General features: G+C 41.2%; 2 protein-coding genes across 3 annotated transcripts in view; one reads left to right on the top strand and one right to left on the bottom strand.

The window, feature by feature from the left end:
* pigk (phosphatidylinositol glycan anchor biosynthesis, class K) overlaps window positions 1–20,161 on the bottom strand; it is a 34,572-nt gene extending 14,411 nt beyond the window's left edge. The window contains exons 1-9 of the mRNA XM_088597968.1: window positions 20,039–20,161; window positions 18,503–18,556; window positions 17,923–18,014; window positions 14,966–15,101; window positions 14,248–14,359; window positions 13,138–13,234; window positions 11,143–11,260; window positions 10,595–10,705; window positions 6,640–6,812 (exon numbers count right to left, since the gene is read on the bottom strand). Coding sequence (XP_088454094.1) covers window positions 6,640–6,812; window positions 10,595–10,705; window positions 11,143–11,260; window positions 13,138–13,234; window positions 14,248–14,359; window positions 14,966–15,101; window positions 17,923–18,014; window positions 18,503–18,556; window positions 20,039–20,125 — 980 coding nt within the window. The 5' untranslated portion in view covers window positions 20,126–20,161. The remainder of the gene's footprint in view (window positions 1–6,639; window positions 6,813–10,594; window positions 10,706–11,142; window positions 11,261–13,137; window positions 13,235–14,247; window positions 14,360–14,965; window positions 15,102–17,922; window positions 18,015–18,502; window positions 18,557–20,038) is intronic.
* A 3,265-nt stretch (window positions 20,162–23,426) lies between these two features.
* ak5 (adenylate kinase 5) overlaps window positions 23,427–26,138 on the top strand; it is a 62,569-nt gene continuing 59,857 nt past the window's right edge. The window contains exon 1 of one of the 2 annotated variants that reach the window (XM_088597965.1): window positions 23,427–23,898. In XM_088597965.1, the coding sequence (XP_088454091.1) occupies window positions 23,839–23,898 (60 nt within the window). In that variant the 5' untranslated portion in view covers window positions 23,427–23,838. Of the gene's footprint in view, window positions 23,899–24,106; window positions 24,230–26,138 lie in introns of those variants that run through there. The other variant, XM_088597967.1, reaches the window with a different exon arrangement.

The following is a 26,138-nucleotide window of genomic DNA, read 5'->3' as shown; positions in this document are numbered from 1 at the left end:
AGAGGAACGTTATTCCAAAAGGGAGCCGACATCCTCGATATGGAGTTTTTAATGAAAGTTCGGGAGGAATGAAGGCAGCCGAGCTCATTCGACACAGCGGCTGCAATTCCCACTCATTCGGACGTAAGCAACCGGTCTCCGGATATGCCAGACGTCACCCTCTCTTCCCCCTCGCTCGTTTTCTGCATCCCTCCTCCACCCCCTCTCCACCTCTGCAGCTGCCCAGTGGGTCGCTTGGGGGGGTCCTATCCTCCCCGTCCAACGGCCGGGAGGTTGGCCCTCAGCCAAGCGGGTTACGCCAAGTCTTCACCTCCCAATAAACGATTCTAATCTCTCCCAACCTTCCGGCTGCTGTCATTCCCCGTGAAGTACAGGAATAGCTCCAATGACTTCTCACTGGTCACTCCCGCGTTCCCGAACCACAGGGCCAAAGATACAGAAGAAAAAATCTAGGCTGACTCATTTTGAGCCAGCCAATAAACGAGACTGCCACTCTCTCTTAAGACACCCCTGTTTGAAATAAAGCAGCAACGCGTTATTTGCCATTTCCTGATAGACTGAGCAGAACTCTGTGTCCCTTAAATATACTGACTAGTAGGAAGCGTCTAACAGATGTCAGCATGTGGGAAAGATGTCACATTGATCCCATCATACGAATGGATAAAAAAAACAGATGAAAGAGGTACTCATCTACTATAATTTAGAAAAACAGATGCGACCAAGTTTGCTTTTCTTGCTTTGGCGCCTAGCTAGGCAGGTGAAACACTCCAAGAACACAGCTATAATCCCATTAATGACAGTGAGGAGGAAAACTAATATAGAACAAGTTTTCAAGATCACTTGATAAAAAGAGATCTACTGCTTTGTACTACTTGGAAATTAAAACAAACTGGAAATGCAAGAGAATGACAGTGCGTATGGTACACAGATCTATGGAGCAGATTTAGAGAGCTATGAAGAAAAGTGTTTGACTTTGAGCTTAACATTTTGTATTATTTTTCAGTTTTTCTGGAACACAACTTAAATACAACAGCAAATTATCATCAGAAATTCTGCATTTTATATGAATAGTCAGTAAAACCAATGTAAAAAATAACAGCTACTACAGAACTGAATACTATGTGAAAACCTCTGTCTAAATTTGACACAGCATCTGTCTGTTATGAGATTTTGATGCTTACTTAAAAAAAAAACTCTCTTAAAAGCAGTGTAAAAAAAGATGGGACCATTAAAGTATGACTCAGTCTCAAAATGTCATTTATGTGAAAAAAACTGCAGTGGCAGTTCATTCTCTAGGGAAAAAAAACTAACAAGGTAGTAAAATATGACTGCTAATATCTGAAATTAATATAATATCAGATTAATTTTAACTACTGCAAGGTACATTTTTGATGGTTGGCTCCCTACATATCCTAATGCTTTGTCATTTACTCTCTAAATTAAATCTGTGCTGTTTAAACAAATTGTATTTCATAGTTCAGTTATTTATAACCACTGGTTCAAATTTAATTACGGGCATTAAGCACTAGTGAAGTGGGTAGAATGATTGCTTTTGAATCCTGTTTCTTGCACAGATAAATCCATCACAATGGATGAAACATATACCTGCAGTAAATATATTCCATCCTTGATTCTCAACTACATTTACCTTTTAATGAGGGTCTCGGGCCTATACCATAAATCCAACATCTCCAGTCCTGGTCCTCAGGAGTTTCAGATGCATTTGATTTAACCAAGATCAGCTAAGCCAATGGTTTGTTAAAATAAGTGATTTAGATAACACTTGTGACCAAAATCTAAATACTATTCATCCTGAAAGGACCAGTGCTCAGCAGGCTACTTGCTTAATTTAGTAATTAAGTGTTGCCAATCTTGAGAATCAGGTAAGACTAACTGGATTGGGGCTCTCCAGGACTAGAGGTTGATAACCCCATGACACTGATCATCCACAGCATATGTGATGCAATGAGGCATTTTCCACTGTCCACTCATTTGACATCACTGCCCATTCATGGCTATTCAACCAACTGGAACATGCATTATGAGCTAGAACATTGCAAACAACTCTGCTTCAGAACGAAACAGTTCGTCCACCAAATACGGAGACAAAGAAACCTTACAGCACTGAAGATCCAGAAGCATAAATCATGAAACAAAGCTAGACATTAAGACGTGTAACAGACGCCGTTTGTTGAGACGGTAACCGTTAAATAAAACTAGGACCTTCAAGAAGCCTCTGTACACGTTGTGCTGTAAATTCCCAGTAACAAATTCTGATTGATTTCCAATTTACAAGTTAATTTAAGGAAAAACAGTAGTAGGGTACTACTATAGAGTAGCGGACTTTATAAAAAAAACATTGTTTGGTACATGTGAATGGCTGTTCATTACCATTTAGGGCATTTATCATTGCAACTCAATTTCACATGATTATTGGGGCTACACTACAAACTTTTAGAGCAGCGCAACTGAAAATCAAAAGAGCAAGAAAAACTATTACCAGTCAAAGGCATATCTGTGAAAACAACAGTATATTATTAGCCCGTACGCGTTGTGATTAAAGGAAGAACTTATTACCCTTTGATTATAATCTCACAGCAAGGAACACCAGAACACGGGCAACAAAGAAAGGAGAAAAAGGGTTGCAAGAATCTACGTGACGGCAGAAGAAGAAATTGAGGTTGTGTCCTTTGTAGCTGTGATTCAGAGCACTTTTCAGATAGTGGCGGTTCTGCTCGAACGCTCAAGATAAAATTTAGACCTCCAGCGAACAATCTTCATTTTCATTCCCTGCTGGTACAATGGTCACGGTTGCAGAATATTGAGTAACTGATGAAATAAAAAAGTAACTCAACAGGGAACGCCACAGCATCAATTTCTTCTGGTCGCCCTGCACGAATATGCAGGACACAGCTCAAGGGAGGCTCCTTCTTCACTGCTTAGCAAACACACATGATCGGGCTGGTTAGTGGACATTTTCATACCCAACCCACTTGAAAATAAAGGATGATTCAGAATGGAAACCACAGCATCAACAGCTCAAAAAGCAAAAGGGTTTACTACTGTGCTACTCTAAATTTGTAGCACTGATAACACATACAAAATACAGATACGCATAACGGCCAGTCTTTAAGACAAAGCAATTTTTGAAAGAACTGTATTGAAAAAAAAGCAAAGTTTATATTTATATATTTTAAACTCAAAAAGTATACACAGTAATTAAATAATTACCAACAGAGAGGAAAGGCACCCTACAATGGATACCAGTCAGGGGGAAACAGCTCTGTAGTTGCTAAATGTTTTATTGCATATTTAGGAGAGACGACTCACAAAGTGTGTCTACAGAAACTTTAAACTAGGCCTTACAAACAAATGACACAAAAATTACTTTAATTAATGTGGAAATTCCAGTGTAGCATTTTAGGACTTTTCTTTCATCTTGCAATGAACACGTATAATATCAGTACTGAATACTTGTTGTCTAAATTATTTAACATTTCTCTCCATGAGGCAGAGGGAGAGAGGCTGAGAAGCCAGTCTTCATCGTCTCTGCTGCCCGGAGGCTGAAACGCTACTGAAATCTAATCTGGGATGCTAATTAGTTGTAACCTACTTCAAATTATGTCACTGTGTCCAACATACAGCAGTTGAGCTGAAATTAATTTAAAAAAACATGTTGGAACTGGTGGGTTTCATGCTTTTAGGAGGCCAGTCACTATATTACATACGAGCCTGTTTGCCCATTTGAATGCCTCTTCTATTACAGTTTCCCATTCTCTTCAAATCAAGATTTATTTTTTTCTTTCACGAAAGATCTGGCTGTTATAGTTCCTAATATTAAAATTAAATTCCCACTGTGAAACAAAATGTATAAAAACATGAGGCAGAACTCCCTAGGAATGCGTTTAATATCGCACTTACATTTTGTACTTACGGGGATCCACATGAAGATGCAGGCATTACGAAAACACTATTAACAGTTTTACTTAAGGTCGCCCACAAATGTATACTTGCAAGACTAATTAGCCAGCTGTTTGTGAGAGAGATATGCAGGCAACAATGCAGGTAAATAATCAATCTATGCAATTCATTTCTGGAACAGAGTCTCATACGTGTGTTTTTCTCTTTTCCATTTGGCATCAAGAGACTGGTTGCAGATTCAACTGACAAGGTTAGAGATGTTTACATGAATTAATTAAATGAAAAACATGGTGTCCTAATTTGTGAAAGAAAATGAGCTTCAGATGCAAAAGACCTGAACTCTGAAAGAGTACATTCAAGACACGCCACCGCCATCTAGTGTTACAATCGTGTAAGTACCGAATTCTCTCTTCGGACTGGGCATTTTAACATTAGAACCTTTACCTTCTATAGAAAATTCTTAAAACCCATCCATCTTTACATTAATGCTATGTATAAACACCTAAACATATAGATAGTATCGTGTGTTACATGCACTTGTCAAATATTGTTGTCATACGTCGCATACAACACCAAGACGCAGCGCCTATGCAGACTATTAAAGAGCTGTTCAAGACTTAGATCATCCTACTACAAGTTCTGCCGACTGGCATGTGTGCTTCGTGTGCACGGCATCTTTTGTCATATGATAAACACCAGGGCAGGTGTAAAACGCGCCTTTACTCAGACAAGATGATCAGACGGCCTCTCTTTAACACAGCAAACACGCGGCCCATTGACCAGACAAATCCAAAAACAGCCGCCGCGAGGATCGGAAATCTCCACTCCAAATGGCATAAGACACGCTGGCTTTCTTAAAGGTCTCTGCACTGTTAAGCGTGTTAGGTGGAACAGTATTTAAACGCAACATGGTTATAATTAGTGTCTGTTTTTAGTGTACATTCTGCCCAGGAGCAGTATAAGAACTGGGGGAGGTGGAAGACAAGTTGCGTCGGGTTGCAGGAGTCAAGCGCCTCATGTGACTGAAGCCGCTTCTTTGAAGACCACTGGATCAATAAGAGAAGGACATGGGCTGAATGGCCTCCTCTTGTTTGTATTTGTAACCATTCTTATGTTCCCACGTGGGACTGAACGGTGACCGTTTCAAACTTCGTGCTGCTGGTGCTCTCAGATGGCTTGGCCAGTAAGGGCCGGGCGGTTTCTGGGGATTTGTGGCCCCACCTTCGCTTGGCTTGAGGGGAAAGGGGGACCCCTTCAGAGGCAGTGAGGAACGGGGGGCCGGGGGGGGTCAGAGGTGCCTGTCTGAGCTTCCTCATTTCCCCTTATGTGGGAACGACCGTCACTGCAATGAACTGAAATCTACACATGCACACAGCTGGCAATTTCGGATGGGGAGGGCTCATCATAACACATGGTGATTCTACATTTAAAAAAAAACATTCAATGGCTTTTGGTTAATACTGTACGTTTCTCCCCATATTGGAGAAACAGCTCAATGTATTGTCAATGGCTCAAAATCCATAGAAAAGAATTTAAAAGACTGAAGGAAAAATGCCTGAAAAGGATCATTTAAAGTGGTTTTCCGCGGTACATGGTTTTAACCTTTAGCAGTAACGCCGAGTCCAATGTGGGGTGGTAAAACTGTGCAGAAGAATGTAATCCAAGCACAGGTCTTGCAGCACATATTCAGAGCCTCGATCATCAGTGAGCCGGAGTTCAACTTTTTTATTCATTAGTCACACTGCACACTGCACACTGCACACTGCACACTGCACACTGCACACTGCACACTGCACACTGCACACTGCACACTGCACACTGCACACTGCACACTGCACACTGCACACTGCACACTGCACACTGCACACTGCAAAATAAGAGTGTTACTTTCACCAAACTGGGGCAGAGGCTGATAAAAATCTGCCAATACCGGACAGAATCAACAAAGTGTCCATACAATAAATGTTTTGTTTTGTAAGTCAGATTTATTAGCGAGGATACCAGCTTGAAACATGGAGGAAGCTAACCCATTTCTCAGAAGGGATAATTAACATTTAATAACACTAATTTAAAAAGGAATCCCCTTCGGCAGTCCTGTGATGTTTTAATTTTCTACTCCACTTAAAAAAAAAAGACAATATTGCCATGCTTCACTTTTCACATGTACCACTTGTCTGGTTATTAAGAGGTCATTAAGAGATCGATATCCCCATTCCGGCTCTTGCAAATTGCCAGCAGGACTTGTAATGTGAAAAGCACAGCATGTGAAAGGCAGATTTCCCATAGCTCCTGCATTGTATACTCTTAAACTGTGTTTGATAACACTTAAAGATGTCGGTAACTTTTATACCACAATCGCCAAAGAGGTCAGCAACAGTATTTACTTTAATGCAGTTCCTGTTATAGGCACCAGTATTGGCTCTGTGGCTCAGGATCTGTGCCTGTAACTGGAAGTTTGCCTGTTCAAATCCTGCAGCCGGCAGAGGAATCCTACTCCGTTGGGCCCCTGAGCAAGGCCCTTAACCCCAGCTGCTCTAGGGGTGCTGTACAATGGCAGACCCTGTGCTCTGACCCAAAGCTTCTCTCCCTGTCTGTGTGTCTGTGTCTCATGGAGAGCAAGCTGGGGTATGCGAAAAGATGAATTCCTAATGCAAGAAATTGTATTGGGCTAATAAAGCGACATTATCATTATTACATTATTATTCTGCAACTACTTACTCGTCCTGCTGTTCGGGAACGCTGGGAGTCAAGCTCACAGTCTCCGTTGTGATTTCCACTTTGCGAACACTACCGAAGAAGTCTGTGATGAGAACACTGCCAGGGTCCCTCTGGAACAGGTCCCGTCTGTGGCCAGGAGTGGAGACACACTGGCTCTTCGGACACACTTTAAACTGGCAAGCAAGATTGAGAGAGGTTACAGGCAAAGCATTTCACAACCGCAATTAGGAAACTCAAATAATCAGGGTGGAGCTATTTTTCCCCACACACACAAGCAGCATTTTGCAAGTGCATTTCTAATTAAATTTTACCCTTGAAAACACAGCATAGCCTTTTCAACCCATTAGGTTTGGGGTTACAGTATAGATTGCTACTTTCACCACGACGGGTCAGCTCACCACCTCCTGTTAAACGAAGGACTGATTGCTAAATGAAACCCGATAGGAATTTCATGCTTTTTAAAAAATAATTGAATCTTGAGGCCACGCACAGAGATCATTAGTTTACAATCAAAACCCAGCTGTGCATGCATACAGTAGGTACCTCTTTATTACTGATTAATACATTTCGCGGTTTTAAAAAAAAAAATGAAGTGTAGCTTTAATAACTGCAATTATATAGAGCTTTTCCTCTCAAAGGATGCCAAAGGTCTTCAACATTCAGGAGGGGGGCCACTGACGTGCAGCACTCACTCAGGTGATCCAGGGCAGGCTTTGTGTACCATAAACACAACAGACCTGCAGATTATTGTAGGTATAAAAGGGAGAAACTGCTTCAACTAATCCGAACCAGGATATATCCCTAGTCTTATGAGCAGTGCCAGTTGGTTTGATTTAATTAGACATTGTAGGAGCCGTGCTCTCACAGATCATGGATCTATGACGAAATGGCAGGTTGCCATCCTCCATAGATCCATCTACTGGTAACCAAAGCAACACGGTGGACCAAATGGTGTCCTTCTGTAGTTTCTCACATCCTCATGACCATCTTCGGCCTGAGAATCTTTAGGTGCAACTATATCTTCATTCAGAGCAGTCCTTTGATTGTGGGAAGTGTGTGCGTATGCAGGCATGTTAAACAATTGCAAAGAAAGCATTTACATAATATTGGGCTTAAAAACAGTCCGAACATTATTATATGTAGGCAGAAAATCATGCACTTCGATGGCAAAAAAAAACTTTGTTACATAATGAGCGAGTGGCATGGCCATAGTCTACTGTGCAACTGAATTAGCAGTCTACAGAAACTGATAAGGAAAGGAGCTCTGTGATATTAAATATGAAGTTACCAAGTGCCACAGTTCAGCAGCAGTTGTAAACGGCTGGCAAAATCTCTCTTGCCCAAGCACGCTCTGCTCAGAGAGAGAAGTGTCACTTTGTCTCTCCAGTGTAATCTTTTCTGTGACTTTTCGCCAACATTCAACTCCTACCTGTGTGAGTCATCAGCCTCTCTTGTACCCAGTCTTGATTCTATAACGTTCTAATCAGTCCCACAGTCTCCTTCTTGCCACCCACACCCTCCTGAAACATGTCACAGCTCCTCTTCACACAGGGACTGGAAAGAATCCCTGCAGTCTTTTCCACTTACGCAGACTTTTTTTTTTGTTTTGAGGTCCCTAGAAATCTCTAACTAGGCGAACAAGTTACCTTTATCTAGTAAGTTTAACTCTGTGCATCTTTTTTGTCATTAACTATGTTTAATTCCTTATGCTCGTTTTATGCTTTTGTTCTTTTCCCCAAAAGGTAAAGATAGATTAGAAGATGCTTCGATAAAGTTTAAATTTAGATCTGCATAAAACGGAGCGCCTTGCTTATCGAAATGACAAACATTCAGCAAATGTGTGGACTCACAAGCCATAGCTTAAAATACAAAATCCGCTGAGCATCAAAAGAAACCTGTAACTGCAGCCACCCAACAAAGATATTCACCAGAGAAATAATATTATCGTAGAGGCCCTAACATTTTAGTAAACAGATTTGACATGGGTAAACTCATTATGCTGATTAACATCTGTCACGACGACCGCAGATCAATAGGTGGTCTGCTGTGAAAATTACAGGCTAAGAGCATGTGTGGGTAACCGTGAACACAGATGGGGAGTGTAACTGTGCTCAGTTAGTCCAACCCCCAATATACAGACAGCAGAAAGGGGTTGCACAGGAAGTAACCCATCTGCCCTGCATTCTACACGTTTCTTCCTTGATTTTCACCAGGATTGATATTTAACAAGGTAAGTAGGAAGCAAAAAGACAACAGACATATATTCAAAGCCATATATTCATAAGTGGTCAATCCTCTAATGCCTTAATAAAATGGAAGGACCTAAAACCACTTTTATTTCGTATAACCCCATTTCACACAGGATCAATTAAAACTATAAAAGATAAAAACATTGTGGCAGTTTTTTGTTCACTAAGCAAATATCAGTCTTTGTATTTAAGCTGTTTTCAAGAATCGACTGATCTGTTTTTTTCCTTCTTCCTAAAAAAAAATGGACAGATTTTTCCCAAAATAAATGTTACTTCTATAAAAACGAAATACACCTCCCCCCTCAACATCCTGCAAATACTGGTGACCTCGGAGCTTTTCAAAAATTGAGCACAAAAACCCTTTTTATCAGAGGGCCTCTCTAATCTGATCAACCCAGAGCGATTAGGAAAAGCACTCCAGATAAAAATCTGCCGGTTTTCTCTCAAAGCTGGAACACTGCTAATCCCAAACCAATGAGAAACTCCAGCTTTTAAAAGTAATGAACGCTAAAAAAAAAAACTAAAGCTGAACTTGAACGCGGCCAAGGCCCGCGATTTCAAACACAGGTTTATAAACGAATACATTGGCCAGTCGTTATCTTAAAGACTCTCCTTGTTTCTGAACTGTCAGCAAGGGATGACTGAGGAAGGTCATCAGGGGCCAACGTTACTGCCAGCTTCGGTAAAGTTTAAGTGAAAATAATAAAAAAAGAGCACTCCACAAAGGTCTTCCATGTCCTTTTTCAAAAGACCCTAATCTACAAGCAGCTTTATTAATTCTCTTTCAAGTTGACTTCTGCCTTTCATCTGTATCACTGATCATGTTTGGAGCCCATCCTTGTTGGGACTGAAAAATTAATAACTCTCCTTGGTTCTTAAACCCCACTCAAGCTTAATACAGAGATGAGCTCCGCTTACCCCAGGGCAACTTGAAATGCAACAGATTCCACAATGGCCCCTGAAGTGGCGTCTCAGATCTTCTCACTAATTAGCTCGTCCAATTAATATTAAAAAAAGCTTGTCCCAAACCTCTCAAAGTGAATAACCAACATTTAGGATGTCTTACATTGTTTAAAAGAAGAGTTACTAATCATTTTCTGTTATTGGTAGTGGCACCATAGAAAGACTGTATTGATAAAAAAAATGGATGGGGTTGAACTTCACAAATTTAATTGAATGTAAAATAGTTGTGCTAGTGTAGGTCTGGGCCAAAATACACCAACAGAGTTATGAGCTTCAGTACATTTCACCAATCAGACTATTCTGCTTGAGAAACAAGCTCTCGGAAGATTACAGCAGGTACAGTATATATTGCAGTGAACCATGTTTAAGATATTCAAAGCCTCTTGACTGTAGCTGCATGCTAAATGACAATAACATGGTGACAAAAATTACAACAAACCTGCTGGCAGCATTCATTTTTCAAGCCCCAACTGCTTTTAAAGTAGAATTACACTGCAACAGTGTAACTGTGAGGTATATAAACTAGGTTTGCTCTCAAAATGCACTTCAAGATTATACTTTTAAAAGGCTTGTCAATTTAATTAACTAAAATCACGTGGTACAGAAGTAGATGCCCTACAATTGAACACATGAGGAGCTACACAGACCCTACTTTGACCACCATATGGACTCCAACACCGTTCCAAGATCCTTCTGCTCGCAAGCACTCTGAGCACAGCAGGATAAATGAAGACGGTTCTTACCAGATCGTTCATGTTTGCCTGACTGGCTGGGTGAATGTCTTCCAGGAACTCCAGGAGATAAAAGGTGTATCTGTCCATCAGGTGGACTCCAATCGCCAGGTCCGGCTGGTGCTGCAATACAACAAGGTTTGTAAGTCTCAGGTGCCATGAATTCCTGTGCAAAGCACTGATATGGTTTGGGAACACAGTAGTGGGGAGGGCTAACGAAGCATCCTATGCTAAACACTCAGAATAAAATTTAAAATAAATCTTGTCATAAAAGAGTACACTTAGACAAGGTAATTAGGAAAAGTTTTAGTATGAACTATAGTGGGACAATAACTGGGTAGCTCGAAATATCCACTAGGCACAAAGTGTCATTCTTTAAACTTGAAATTTTAGATAAGGCGTGCTAATGCACATGTTTAACAGTGCACTGCTCAAATAGAGCCAATAACAGAGGAGAGCCCTTAACCAAATCGGGGGCTAATTAACCGCAAGTCCTCCCCACTCCCGTTGTGAAGTCCTCCGACAGACCACATAAAAGGATCGCAGGGCTCGAGCCTTACTGAAAGGGAGTCTTCTCCAACTTGGCTGCTGGCCAGGGCCATCACATTGGGAGAATAGAACCTCTCATACATCGAGACACCCTGGCAAGTGTCAATGATGAACAGCAGCTCATTGTACCTGGAAGAAAAGGGCCGTGGCTGTTAGCTCTTTCCCTCGTCTTGTTGCTCGAGAGCACACCGCCGCGCAAAAGGTGGCATCATTTTCAAACGGAGGTTGCCATGGCTACCGAAAAGGGCTCATTTTCTATGCGGAGAAGGAATTTAAATGCGAGGTTTTTTCCCTCGCTGTTACAACAGCAAATGGTGCCTGAAACAGACGCAGACAAAACTGGAAACCATTGTACGTCTGACTAAATCCCCCCCCCGATCTCAAAAGCCAAGCCATCTACCAGTGGATTTACATTGCAAAACCTGCACTTTTTCTAGGTTATGGATTACAGAAACATTTTATGGCAGCAAGTTCACAACGGCAAACGCATATAGGATCATTTTATGCTGTAACCTGATACGACAGCTAGGTGATGACAATGCATATATATTCTATACGCCTTCATCGCTATCTTACCTGCTGTACTGAGGTGAAAAAGTAATTACAAAACTTCTGTGCATTCTGCCACCCCACACTAAAGCCAGCACATTAAAGTAACCAGTCCTCCAGTCACATCACACATCATTTATCAAACCATCCCCGAGCTTTTCCATAAAATCTGCAAGCAAAAAAGAAACTGCTTTGCATTACGTAATTATCAGAACAGATCACCTACTGCTCCCTTTAAAATCTTGGGGAAAAAAATCTAATGAGATAAAAATTCTACATGCCGACAGCGTGGAGAGTAGCCCTTGGAATAAGGCACATTCACTTCTCTACACCCGTTTCATTAAACGGTCTCCAAAGTTAAATCTCTGACGAGGCCGAAGACACACTGCTTACTAAACGGAGAGTCATTTGGCACAGCAAAGAGAATCAGTGCCGGGCCACTAGTGGTGAATCCTAACGTTCTGGGGCAGCAAAGGGAACAGAGCTAGAGGGCAAATACTGACAGGCCTGGCCTGGACAGCTCGGAAGCTGTGAGTGCAGCAAGTCATGGCAGCCTGGGGTTGCACAGGTCGAGCAGCGCGCGGAACAGTGCTAACAAGCACACTGTAGTACTGCCTGGTGGTTATTCCGAGTTAAACCGGGGGGCCAGGGATGGCAGGAGAGGTACAGGGATCATGCCACCACAAGATAGACCCGAGTGACCCCTTAGAACTGGCACTGGGATATCATGGACAGCTCCCCCGTAAACGGACTCTTCCATTCGGTCCTGAATAAAAGATTCCAGGTTCTTGCCTGAAGCAGGAGCTGGCCTCCCTCTTCCGAAGTGCCCCAGCGATGTTTAACAGTTAGAGTTTATAAGAAGCTCACGATATATATATATGCACTCTGCAAAGTCAAACAAGAAAAGCAAAATATTAAAAAAAAAAAAAGTGACAGACCCAGAGGAGGAAATAAAAAAACAAAAACAGGCTCAGATACCCAAGAGAAGCTCACAGGCGACACAAAGCACACCCTGCCAGGGGCCGCAGTGGCCGTCACGTGTGTGTGGTCTCCTCCAGCACAAACACGTGGCTTCTGCTCTCGGGACTCTGGAGAGTGCCCGTGTGCCCGCTGTCTGGAGCGCCCTGCGGCTCGAGGTGCCCTGAGCCCCCGAGGGTGACCAGGACGCGACGCGGACAGTGAAGCAACTCGCAGCCATCATCACAGCCGGGAGCCCTGGCCGCTTCGCCAACAGCCCCCAAAACAATTGGTGCTGCCACAAAACACCATAGTTACACCTTCCTGCAGCTCGTCAACAGACCTTGTTCGGATAACAGTCATTCGAGACTCTGAGACAGCTTTCGTGCTCCTCAGGAGAAAGATTTCACGGTGTAATTTTCGGCTGCTAGGGATTCAACAGCCACCTGCGAAACCATCACCCGTTTCCCTCCCCCCCAGCTCTCCGCGGCCTCACTTGCCTCCTCTTCTGCCACATCTGCTCGAACGCGTCAGCCAGCTCCACGTTACTGATTTCTTCGGAATCTTGGAATTTCAAGAAGCCGTTCCCTCCGTGACCTGTACGGGAAACGACGGCAAGGGACAGGGCCAATGTCGCGTGTGAAAACACAGAACCCTGTACTGCAGCGAAAGCACTGCCTGTGCTGTAGGCCTTCCACAAATACTATAGCGTTCGCACAGCAAGAAACGTGCTAGAATTGATAGCATTTCAAAATGATTTTGTGCCACATCACAGCCCTTTAAACCTCCCTCTGACCTATTCCCTTTCCCAGTTAAAAGCACCAAAAATGTGCTAAGGCCAGCCCTGTTGCACTTAGCACCAAAGCTGCCGGGCATTTATCCTCATCCATCTCTCCAGCACAGTTCACAGGTGACTCTGATCACTAATCCCACAGCCCATTTAACTTGGCTTTCAGTGCTGCTGCTCCCCTAACAACATAGACGTATATGGCTGCACATTGATTTATGACAGCCGTTTAACGAGACGTATAATTAATGATGAACAACATCCTGTACTTGTAGGACAAATATGTTTTGCTAAACTGAGATCTAGTGAAGATGCAATGGCTGTTAATTTGTTTATAAATGGGTAAAGGTCATCGTCAAATAAGTACCCAAAACACAGAACACTAATTATTATGCAATATTTGTGTCCAACACGGGTCCTAGGAAGCCACAGTCCAGTAGGAAGTTCTGAAATGATCAATTTGTAAACATGTGGAACAAATTTAGGACATTACGTTGAATGAAGCCTGGAATGGCCATTTTAGGTAAATAACAGTACAATTTAGAATAAAACCTCATTTCCAAACCACACATTTTTGTTACCTTAAAATACAACCCAGTACAGTGCTTAATGATGGTCATTCACTGAGGTCTCCTTTACTACAATAGTGGATATTTTTGAATGTTATTTCATTAAATGTCTGAATTGAGTAATTCAGGTTTGTGTGCATGAAGAGAGAAAAAACCAGCACTCCCAACTAATGTTTCAAGAACAAACAGTAGTCTAGAAAACTGTGGAAGCTAATACTGTGTTGAAAGGTGGCCTCTTCTTGCATCAAACCTACCAGTTAAATAAATCAGTATGTTACTCCTGTCATCAGAAAGCAAGCGTTTTGACCGAGGGGTACTCGGAGGCAACCGACCAGTTAAGACACGCAGGAAATTCTCAACAGTAACCTGTAAATAAAGAAAAACAGATTCATGTTTGCAGACAGATGCCACAAAGAATCAAGGGTCTCCATTAGAGCAAACAACACACGCACAGGGCAGAAGGCGGAGCAACCAGGGAAAGCTCTTATCTTTATTAAATAAACATTCATACTGATGCAGCAGCATTCCTAGAGATTCACCAATACAAAAAGTTTGACAAAAATAAAAATTCAGACTCTTAGCTTCTCAGTAAGAAATAGTGTACTCTGAATTCCAAAGATTAAACACCGACACCAAACAATATCCTGTTTTTGACAGTCTAAACCATGGTTCCGGTCACTTTAGCATCAATACCTCTAACCAGGCTCTGAGGTGACTTGCACCCCAAACTGAGTGGCCTTTGTAACATGTGATTTTGAAAAATTGCTACAGACACCTAATTCAGAACATAATTAAGTTCACCGCCTGAAAGACTACGCAGGTTGGAACAAAACAACAAAACACAGGCAGCTCCCGGGACTGAGTTTGAAACTACTTATCTAAACTTACACAATTCAACTGCTAGCATCAGGAAACAAACACTTCTTCGGCAACACCTTGAAAAAGACCATGTGTGTCATCACCAGTGCCCACCTCGTATCCTCTGTAATCGACTTCCACGTCATCCCCGTACACGTTGAGCTCCATGTTTTTGTGGCTGAAGACTGTAGCAGGCTTGGGGTTTCTATGGTTACAGGCCATGTCATCTGCCAGCATTAGCACAATATGGCTTAAAAACAAAGACAAGATACACTTACATGACGTACAAGGCATCATTTCCCAACACTTTGTGTCTAGTGTATATTTCTAGAATTATTTAAGTACAAAAGGGGAAGATGGAGAGAGCATCACAACAAACAAAAACTCAATTCTCTCTCAGCAGGAAATCTGTGATTTAGTCGTACTGATTTGCAAAAACAAAATTGTTCACTTGGAATGCCTAGAATAAGTGAAAAAATAGCAGTGACTGCAAATTCACTGCTTTTTCACCAGTTACTGTACTTATCACGCACACACTTTCACTGAAGCAGCGTGCTGTAAATGGGCACCTAACTGAAACCAAGGACAGCGGAGGGTTCTTTGGCAAACTTTTTAATGAATTTCAGAAATATGAAAATGAGATGCAGAAAACTGATGGCTTCAGCCAAAAAGTTTCTGCAATATATTGCAGAAAGCAGAACACATTCTGCTGAAGAAGCATACCACAAATTCAGTCCCGGAGTGTGGAGTCATTTAAATGTCAAAAGACACTAGTTTAATGCTCATTTATTAATAATTCATACCACCCACCCCTTCACACAGCTCATGGGCCATCCATTTAGAAACTAGCGACAAGTGCAAGATAGAACAGTGCAGCCAAAGAAATGAATCGTGTACTTTAAAAATCAAAGGACTGTAATGAAACAGATGGTGGCAAGCTTAGGACCCCTGCACGCTGCCTCTTGTGAATCTGTGGGCTTGACAAATAATTTTTTCATGCACGCTTTCCAGATAGAAACACTTTGATCCTCAAGGCTGTGGGAATGTCATGAATGATGCTTGTTAAGTTTTCAAAAGCAAAAAGAACCAGCTCCAAGAGCCAAGACAGACTGGTTTTTACCTCCTGTAGTTTGGAGACTGAACCTACAATCATTAATAATTCACGGAGTTGAGACTTAATAATATATTGTAACTGTGTAATTCTGCTGTCTCCTCTCATTGTGTTTTTTTTTTCTGTAAAGCACTTTGAGAACTCACTTCAAAGGCACTATATATAATAAAGCTCTATTATGATGTTCTTTTGACTCCTGAAACGAGCTCAGTAGTACACAACAGTTATGTATTGCTTTGTCTTCACTCTATGGGTAACAAGGCCTTCTCTTGCTACACCCCAAAACTCTGGAATTCTGTCCTCAAGGGTATATATATAAAATGTATTATTTATTATTAGCAGTAGCTGTGTGAACAGTAGTAGTAAACATGCTTTCATCTGTTGACAGTGTAAGTGCTGGTGTGACTGTTTTAGGTACAGTGTTATAAGGATCTTGCTGCTTAAAGCAATTTAACCTGAGTGAAAGTAATGAGAAAATACACTATTAAAAGCAGACCAATAACACCTGTAACCCATGTGCCTGGTCATATCAAATCCCCTTTGATCCCCCCCAAGAATTACGGTTCAATCCTTCATTCTCATTGCAATTCTTTTAGCAGCAAGTCTTCTGTGCTGCACTTACACACATAAGAACATAAAGGTTAGAGATGGGAAGGCCAGACAGCCCATCTACCCCATATGCTTGTTAGCAGCCAAGTTAAAATCTGAGGATCTCCAAGTCCAAGCCAGGTGGTCATCTCCGGCAGCATGTGGCTAGCAGAACCAGCCCTGGCACTACATGCAGAAAGGCTGCCTCCATTAGTCAGTTTCAGATGCAGTGCCTCCTAGTTTCCAATCATTATTATTACAGCACGTCCTCTATTTTTGTGTTTCACTGTTTATTCTGAAGAAGCTGAACAGGCTGACTTTGTCATTGCCTGAGACTGGTCTCCTCGGAGTCTTTTCTGTTCCAAGACTACAAAACATGTCTCTAATTTCAGTGCAGGGCATTCCTTTAAGCCCATGAACTCTTTTCAGAACAGCAATACCCTTTTCGAACATAGTAGTCAAAAACTGTACACAATATTATAAATGAATTCTTTCTAGTGCACTGCAGCATTCCTTGTTTTACATTCATTATATAGCGCAATGTTTTTTCTTTTATATTGTTTAACCCTTAACCACCTCATCTAGATAAAAATGTGTCAACACCTAGTAAACATCATAAGTCTTTTGCATAAGTAACTTCTTCCAGGTCTGAGCTTTCTGTCTTATCTTAATAATTTATGTTTTTTCTACCTGTAAATCTGCAGTTGCCATCCCTCACAGGCCCCACTTTTCTCTAGGGAAAGGCATCCTTCTAGTAAAACTAGAAAGGCGCATTAAGACAGCCTGCTTTGTCTTTTATAAAATTCTTTCATCTCGGGCTCCTCTGGGGGCACGCATCACAGACTAAACGTGATGTAAAATGACACTCTCTCCTGTTACCAGAACAAAACCTGACAACTTAGAATATCTAAAAAAAAAATCATTCTCCGAGAACAAGAAGGGCGCTTTAAAAAATAAGCTTCAAAAGATAACCCATTCGCCACCGAATGAACTGCACTGAGCACCAAGAGGTTTGCAGGGCTAAAAGAAAATATATTTTTAATTAAGAATACTGGTCCTGGGGACCCACACATCTGTGGGTTTTTGTTCCACCCGAGTACACAGTTACATCTTTCAACCCTTAATAGAGCGGATCATTTTAATTTAAAGTGTTTACTTGTTTTCAGTTTCCAGACATATCGGAGGTTGCCTTTTAATTACTGTGTTTCTAGAAACTATTAAGTTTAGGTAACTTAAGATCTCCAGCCTGTGAGTTGGAAAAAAAAACTTGACTCTTACAGGATCCAATGAAGAAACGCAATTAAGGATTAATTTAAGCCTAATTTAATTAATTAATTTAAACACTGGGAACCCCTGTATTAGATTTGCGTACCTGTCAGGAATCCCCAGGCGCTTGACACTCCGGTAGACAGAAAGAGTATTGGCCACATGGCGATAGTTGAACCAGAATCTGGACGTACAAACCTTGGTAAAATAAACAGGTCAATAATGACACACGTCAAACGTGTACCATGCGTATCAAGAATTATTAATAAAACCTGAGATAACTGGTTGACAAAACATTGGTAAGCAATCATCGATAAACTTGATCATATCTCCCACATCACCAAAAACAATTACAGTAAAAAAAAAAACACCTATTGTTTAGTTAAGGACTAGTTTTACCTCATGCTACAGTATTATACCAGTTCTTATATTTAGTTATTTTCTATGTATTCATTCTGTGACACAATGCGTTTTCATCAAATATATTGTAAAAACAGTGCTTGAAGGTATTTTTCACAAATACTTATATACAGCACAGATTATTTCAGGCGAGATCTCACTTCATACTCGCAGGCTAGATCAGATTTAACCTATTGTTACACATACCGTTTCTGTACTACTTCCCTGAACTCCAGCAGGTGTCACTCTGCAATACTCTGAAAACCAGTCAAGACCAGAACACCTACCAGAACTGCCCAGTTGTTCGTGTGTCCACTTCTGAAAAACTGGTTGGCTTTTGCCTAGGAGTCGGAGAAAACAGCTGACATAAGCTTGGGCTTCCCACTACTGGTCCTGGGAGACCTCACACACCAGCTGGTTTTCATTCCAGTTGAGCTTAATTACCTAATTGAAGCCTTAAAGCAGGTATGTGGCCCCCTGGTACCAGGACTAGGCAGTTAATACGCTTAAAGTTAGTACGCTTTTCCCGGTATTACTTTAAAAACACCAACAGCTGTAAGCTTAACGTAATAAAAACTGGTTAGCTTAGCGAGGATGTCCCTGTAAGGTTTACGAAACACTGGGCCATTTTAGCAACCCGCATCGGAGGCTCCAGGTGACCGAAGTAAGTTCCTACAGGAAGCCTCATATATAAAAACCCAAAGAACGAGAGGCTCCCAACTCAAGTCCTGGAGAAACACCGGCTGGTGGTTCTCATTCCAGCCGAGTTCTATATCTCCAGTGCGAATTGATGATTTCATTGATCTGCCTGCTTGTTTCGAATTTTGCTTAACTGGTTTCTCCGGTCAGTCCTGGGTGTTGAATATGCCCTTACTTCAAGAGTACTGTTTCTAACAGCCCCAGCACATCGAACTTGCTGGCTGTCATGTCTAAAAGATCTTACTAGAACATTAAATTGGTAAAGGGCTGATACCAAGTACAAAACCCCTCTGACATTTTAAGAGCTGAAAAACTGAAATAAATTAGACTGAACTGAAGAACTGGTGTAAAAACCAAACGACAGTGTTACTTCAGCACCAGGGTTGGGGAACCACTGCCATTGACAAGACTACACAGAAATGTATTCAGCTCAGTTCTCCTGACTGTTACTACAGAAGTTAAGTTTTATTGAGATTATTCTTATTAAACATGTCACGCAACAAAGTATTCTGATTACGGTTTATCACCATTAAAATAACTATTAAGTTTCATAAATCAGCAATTGTCTGAACACCATCTACAAACAGATTGTTTTTGAGAAAACGTAATTCAAAAGGAATTTCAAACACAAATCAAAGTTAAGGATTTTTTTTTTTACCAAAGCTACCCAGCACACGATTTATCGAATTCGATTTTTACTTCTGTCGCATTTTCTATGAAAGTGCAAGACAGCACATAACGCATTCACATGCAGGCACTCAAATCTAGTTTCACTGTTCAGTATTGAGGTCATTTTTATGGGCTAAGATACCAACAGCACGACTCCTCAGAAAAATACGTGCTGTACTGTTTCAGTATTAGAATGAAGAAAACCGTCTATTTTCCATAGACTAATAACGTCCGAAGCCACAGAGTACGGGGAGATTATTTTTAATTACAAGTACACTGAAATGCTTATCGTACCACGCCTAAAACTATATGAAAATATTTCAAGATGATCTATCGCTTTCATTCATTCAAAAACTATCCAGTAGCTAGTCGATTCCTTCAGATGAACAAAAAAGATTTTACAAATGCCGACATCACGTGTCAAGCAGTGCATATATTAACAATAAACAGTTTACCTCAACCGAATCAGTTGCCACGGGTGCAGGATCAAGAAATAATGCGAATAAAACAAAGAATCCAAAACACAAACTGCAAACAGACATCTTTTCTTAGAGAAGGGGGGGACCGGAAGTGTAGATACTTCCTGTGTGTCACTAAAATACTTCCGTGTGGATTCTTTCCATGAAGGACCAATCAGATGTACCTGTAATGTATTCGAGGGAGATTTTATTCGTAAGATTTACCATAAAATAATGAAACTCACTAATTATTGAACACAGCACTTTAACGAATGGGAGAGACTAGCTGAATCTTCCATTCTTTTGTGACCTAAACTTCTCTCATACAGCATAAAAGCCTCTTTTACACCTTAAGAAATGAAGTATCAGTTAAGTAATTAGTAAAGGCATTTATATAGGTTCAAAGTCCTGTAATGGTATAAAACGGGAGTGTAAATGTTTAATAACCCTTCACCATTCTTGGATGGTACAAAGTATTAAATCAACCAAAATTTTAGGAATTTTTATTGATATGTATTCAATACAACTGTATAAGTTCATCTCCTATTGCTCCTGATCTAAATTCCTAAACAGTTTAAATGTTTACCACTGCATTATTTTTCTCTGGGTTTCTTTTAAAAGTCACTGTGTAGGGTTTGCTGAATTCTATGGGTGCTCATCCAAGTTAAATCATCATTGTCTGCTAATGTCCACTGAAGTTGTGTCCTTCTCTTTTTCAGCCATCATCACTATTAGGTACTTACAGTATGTGAGACATTGTCTTGAAGTGTTTCAGTGTAAAGGGGAATGATTCTTCCTGCATACAAATATTACCTAGAAAAGTCTTTATTGTTTTATCTTCATCTACAATAGACTACAATTGATATTATAGTGGCTTTAAAGAGTAGGTAAAATTATTTATGAGAAACATTTGTGAAATTCATGTCTTCATACTAAATGGAACAGAATCAGTATCTCAAACATAATGTCTGTCTGTCAAGAAAGCTTTTTTCCTATATAATTGCTTGTATTTTAGGAATGAAGATCCCATGTTGTAGTTTTATTACATTTAGGACTCCCTTCTGTGTACTTCTCAGCTTGAAACTGTCTTACCTTATACACCATTCTATTTATGATGCTTAAGCTAACGTAACTGGCTTTTAAAAAGACCTAGGCCCTTTATTCAGACAGTAAAAAAGGCTGCTCCTATGTAAACAGTCATATCTAATTACTAGTTGAACACTCGAATTTCAGATTTCTACATAAAATCGTTTCGAGTAACTCTGTCCAACTACATCAAAATCTGAGACGTATAATGACAACGGTCAGTTGAATTGACGTGGGTTAACCCACAAACCCAGGGGTTGTTCTATTTAAACGCAGAAATGTGATCTTGACCACTCCACCAGAGAGAGTGCGATGACTTCGGTCATTGAGAGCTCTTGTAGGCAAGCGTGTCCGTGCGTCGTCAGACCACCAGAGGGAGACAGATATTTGGCAACGAGACAGAAAAGTTGCACTCCATCGATTGGAAATACAACCTTGTATCTGCCGGAACAGGATAAGCGGGTATAATTATTTTTTCTTTTTTTTTACGCATGTAAGGCACGGCGAAGAGCTCATATAACTCTATAATGTTTGAGCATTTAAACTTCAAAGCTTGTTTAATCTGAAAGAAAAGTAGCGTCATCAGGCTTGTTCCCCACCTCTTTTCCCCCAAACCATGGTGCTTTTTTTGGCAGGGGGTTGACTAGGCCCCAACAGAGTATTCTAATAAGTATTGCCCCGAAGCAACACTACATTATGGAAACAGGAACATGCCCAAACCAGACAATACGTAGTATGATATTGGACAAAAAAGTACCACACCAAACACCTGGATGAAGGACGCCAAGCACACTGAAGGAAAGGACTTCCAGATGGGGAGTTTGTGCATGCATTCAGCAAATATCCAGCCTGAATGCTAGGGTCAGGTACAGTATAAAAGTGCTCGACAGGCCTGGTTGCCTGAGGAGACCTCAGTGACTGTGAAAGAGAGGTGATTGCAGGAACCTCAGTGACAAAGACAGCTCTTCGTGTTGATTTTTCATGAACAGCAGTGTCCGGGGAGAGGTCAGTACCGCGAAGCAGCCCGTTTCAGCAAAAGCGTGCTTCCAAGACCTCCCCCGAGCAGGAAGCCACGTTCAGGCTACTGAGCACAGGCTGCTCTTCACACCTGCTGGCCGCGCTGGTTCGTGAGGCCAGTGGAGAAGTGGGAGACGCATCATCCTCCGCCATGTTCCTGACAAACAGACAAGTGCTCATGTGGTGCCGGTCTACAGAACTCTTCCACCCTGAGTGCTCAGGTCAGGTGGCTATAGGACACATTCTCCTGGCATGGTTTAAATAATAATAATAATAATAATAATAATAATAATAATAATAATAATAATAATTTCTTACACTTACTGTATATAGAGCTTTTCTGGACACACCACTCAAAGCGCTGTACAGGTCACGGGGATCCACTCCACCCCCACCAGTGTGCAGCCCCACCTAGACTGGAGTTTCAGTGCACTGGTTCCCCCGGAAGGCAAGGTCAGTGCTGATCAGTACTTCATCTCTCCATGGTGCAGCATCTCCTTCCTGCTTTCTGCCCATGGAGCCCATGTGACGTCCCAATGTTATCCACACAGGATGTCATGGCCGTCTCAGTTGCCAGATGTGAACCCAGTCAAGCCTGTTTTCCAGCTGCTTTGGCCAGGCGCGAATGGGGTGACTTTCTACAGGGAACAGTGATGTTGCCTCCCTCCTGCCGAACCCCAGGTGCTGGTAGACTCTGTGCCATGGGGAATGGAGGCAGTCTGTGGTGACCCAGCGCCCTATTAAAGTGCCTTTACACTGGTGTTTCCTTTTCCCCCCACTGTGTGCACTTGGAAATGGTTATAGTTTTATATATGTTAGTAAAACATGTCATCACTGCTGGTTTACACTTCCCAGTTGGGTACTGTGTGAGTTATCCAAAGAATTCAGAGGGAAGAATCCACATCTGTAGCCAAATATTTATCATAACCCTCCTTAGTATATATGTGGAATGTATAGAATTACTGTACAAAAGCTAAATACCGTTTGACGATATCGTATTTATTAGCCGATAGAATATAAGAAAAGTGATACTGTTCGAAAAAAGAGCGTTTAGCTAACTCCTCAAAAGTCAATGAACATTCAAACTACAGGAAAGTAAAGCGGGACCCATTGACAGTATGTTCTTTTGGCTCAAATGTTATTAGCACATTTGATTTTCAGCTACCACGATTTCGTCTTGTTGTTGTTTTTTTTTATTGCAGTCTTGTTCATGCCCGTCTCATTCATTGGTTCGCCTTGAAGGAGCGTTTTCCCGATCAAGAGCGCTAGGTTACGTTAACATTAACTTCATTTACTCTTGGCAACAGGCTTTCCTGAATCCCCTCCCGGCTGCGGATGACATGACGGATGTTCATTTTAAGGCATTGCGTTGGATCCCGTCAGTTCTTTAAGTAGGCGATATGACTATGAGACAAGGGGCTGGTTAAAAAAAAGCCCAGCATGTCACAGTGAAATCAATAGGCTGCTGCTCGCCGCGGAGAAGAGAGAAATCGCCTTGTGGGATTCCTCTTTTTCCAGCCGCCAGGAAAATGCACCTGACGGTCTGAGCAACTGCCTGTGGAGTTTCATGCCCAGGGTTTCCAGTCTTAAAGCTCCAGGTGAAAAGAACGACAACAACAACAACAACAACGTCAGAACAAAACTGACAGGCTGGACATTGTGTCGATCCCTTTCTTTTCCGGAGGACCAGAGACATGAATAGCAGCGAAGCCAGGGAATACCTCTCCAGGAGAGAGATACCGCAGCTGTTCGAGGTGAGCCCTAGACTCCTACTGTACCTGCGGGCTAAATTGAGCCCGTTGTGCGTGATGATGGTAGGATGTTTCTTATTCAATATTTTGTCACACGGCAGGACGCGTGAAAACAGGTTCAAACTGTAGCTTTTGCCCCTCTGCGACTGGAAAGCTTTATAATGTTTGAGCGTTTCATATCTGAACGGCAGCACTTGGTATTTCCAGTTATATGTTAAAAGTCTTCACATGTTAGCGCTGCGCCGCGGATGATAACAACCATCAATAATGAAAACAGTCTAATGGAAACGTTCATCAAACTGCGAGGATGCTGTGATAATTATGACTATTTTTCGTAAGTTTTATTTCGAGGCTGCTTCAATATGTGGGTTACAGTAAACACGTGCCTGATCACGGGTTTTTTTTTCCTCTTTCGGCACTTGAATTAAGATGCCGGTACTGTGTAGCAGTCGATTCGAGTATAATCGATTCGTGTATACTGTGTGTCACAACAAGGAATCGAAACGGAGTAAACCATGAAACAAACGGGCTTCGTTATCATGGGGCAGTCAGACGGGGAGATGTACAGTGTAGTGTGCTTTTCACAATAACAAAGTGCACCTGTTCTCTTTAATTTTAAGATTAGAATAATTCTAGGAAGGTGCCAATAGGATATACGAAATGTATTAGACAATCGCGTCTCCTTTCACATCGCATTTTTCCAGAGACATGCCAAGACACTGCCATCCTGTGAAAGTAATCGATATACTGTAAGTGCTGCAGCAGGTCTTAAAAATATAACTGTGAGATTGTGCTGCTGGTTGTCTGACATAAACTGATCAAAGGTCAAATGTCTAGATTACTTACAATGTTTTTGGAGTTTACAGAAATTCGTTTTAGAAGGCACAGTTCAAATGTTATCTCAGTCCTATAAAGACTAAATATTCAGAATTCAGTTATGTGTGGTATTTATGATATTGTGCTGCATTAACATCTAGCAACAGGGTTTGTGTCCTAAAATACATTATCTGTAGTGTCTTTGTGTCAAGGAATTCAATGAGGTGTGAAGGAGTACATTTGTTGACAAGCAGATTCAATATAAAAACGTTTCTGCTTGCTTGTCTTGAACTGAACACTGTTCTTTAATTATTAATTAATAGATAGCTAATGGCCGATCTGTATCTGATTATATGTTAGTGCCTCTCTGGCTGCCAAGCTCTTTGATGGTGCCTTGTTTAGACCGTTTAGAGATTTGGGGTTTATGGTAGAAGGGAGGTGGTGGAATTTTTGTCCTAACGGACAGCATTTTCATCATTGTTTCTAGAGCAAATAACACCTCCAACTCAGTTTTCACATGCTGGACATTGGGTGTCTGAATAATGTAATGCAATTACAGTATGTGTCAGAAGAAGCTGAATCTTCTCTGTCTTCAACAGAGGAGGTTAGGAGGGAACCTGAGAGAGAATTCAAAGCTCTCAAGGGAACCCACAAAGTCAACCTAGTAAATTTCTTCAACACAAACATTGAAACGCCAAGTAGAGAACATACTGTATGAGGAATCTTAGAAGAAATGCACTTAAAACTGAGAACAGGAGGCACGTTTTTTCACAAAGCGTTGTGGGAGTGTGGGAAAAGCTACCCAGCTTTTGGTCAGGTGGTCTTCTTGTTTTTGGAACATTTGTGATGTTTTCTTCTTGTGCTTTCTAAGATTTTTTTCCTAAGATTATTTCAATCTGATATAGAACTAAAACTGCGCTGCACACTTCAATCGACTGAGTCTCGGGTTCTGTCAAAGTACTGTGGTAATGATTTTCTAAATAAATGGTTTTAACTGCTTAAGCATCAGATTTTTAGCATAACAAAAGGTGTTTTGTCATAGTAATTTCCACATCAATGGTTAATTTGATCATGACATTTCTTACCTCAAGTTTAACAGATACAGTACCCATGTTCCTGTTTTGGACAATCATATTGTGTTGCCTTGCTTACAACACTACACCTGTGGTCAGTGACGCAACATCAGCTTTTAAGTTACAGAACACCATCCATGGCAATATTTTTGTAAAGTGCTCAACTACTGAAGAACAAAGCAAACAAAAGCAATTAATGAAATTGTCTTTAAGGAAACAGACTTCATTGCTTACAGTACATTACATATTGCTTTAATGAGTAGTTTTCACAGGGATTACAACTAATCACGAGGGTACATTTTAATTTCATGGAAATGTGATCAATAATATGCAGCAAATTTTAAAATGTACAAA

The sequence above is a fragment of the Lepisosteus platostomus genome, chromosome 11 (genome assembly GCF_059453375.1).
Source record: "Lepisosteus platostomus isolate fLepPlt1 chromosome 11, fLepPlt1.hap1, whole genome shotgun sequence".
Classification (NCBI taxonomy): Eukaryota; Metazoa; Chordata; class Actinopteri; order Semionotiformes; family Lepisosteidae; genus Lepisosteus; species Lepisosteus platostomus.
The sequence above is the reverse complement of the archived record's forward strand: the minus strand, read 5'-3'. Positions and strand labels throughout refer to the sequence as shown.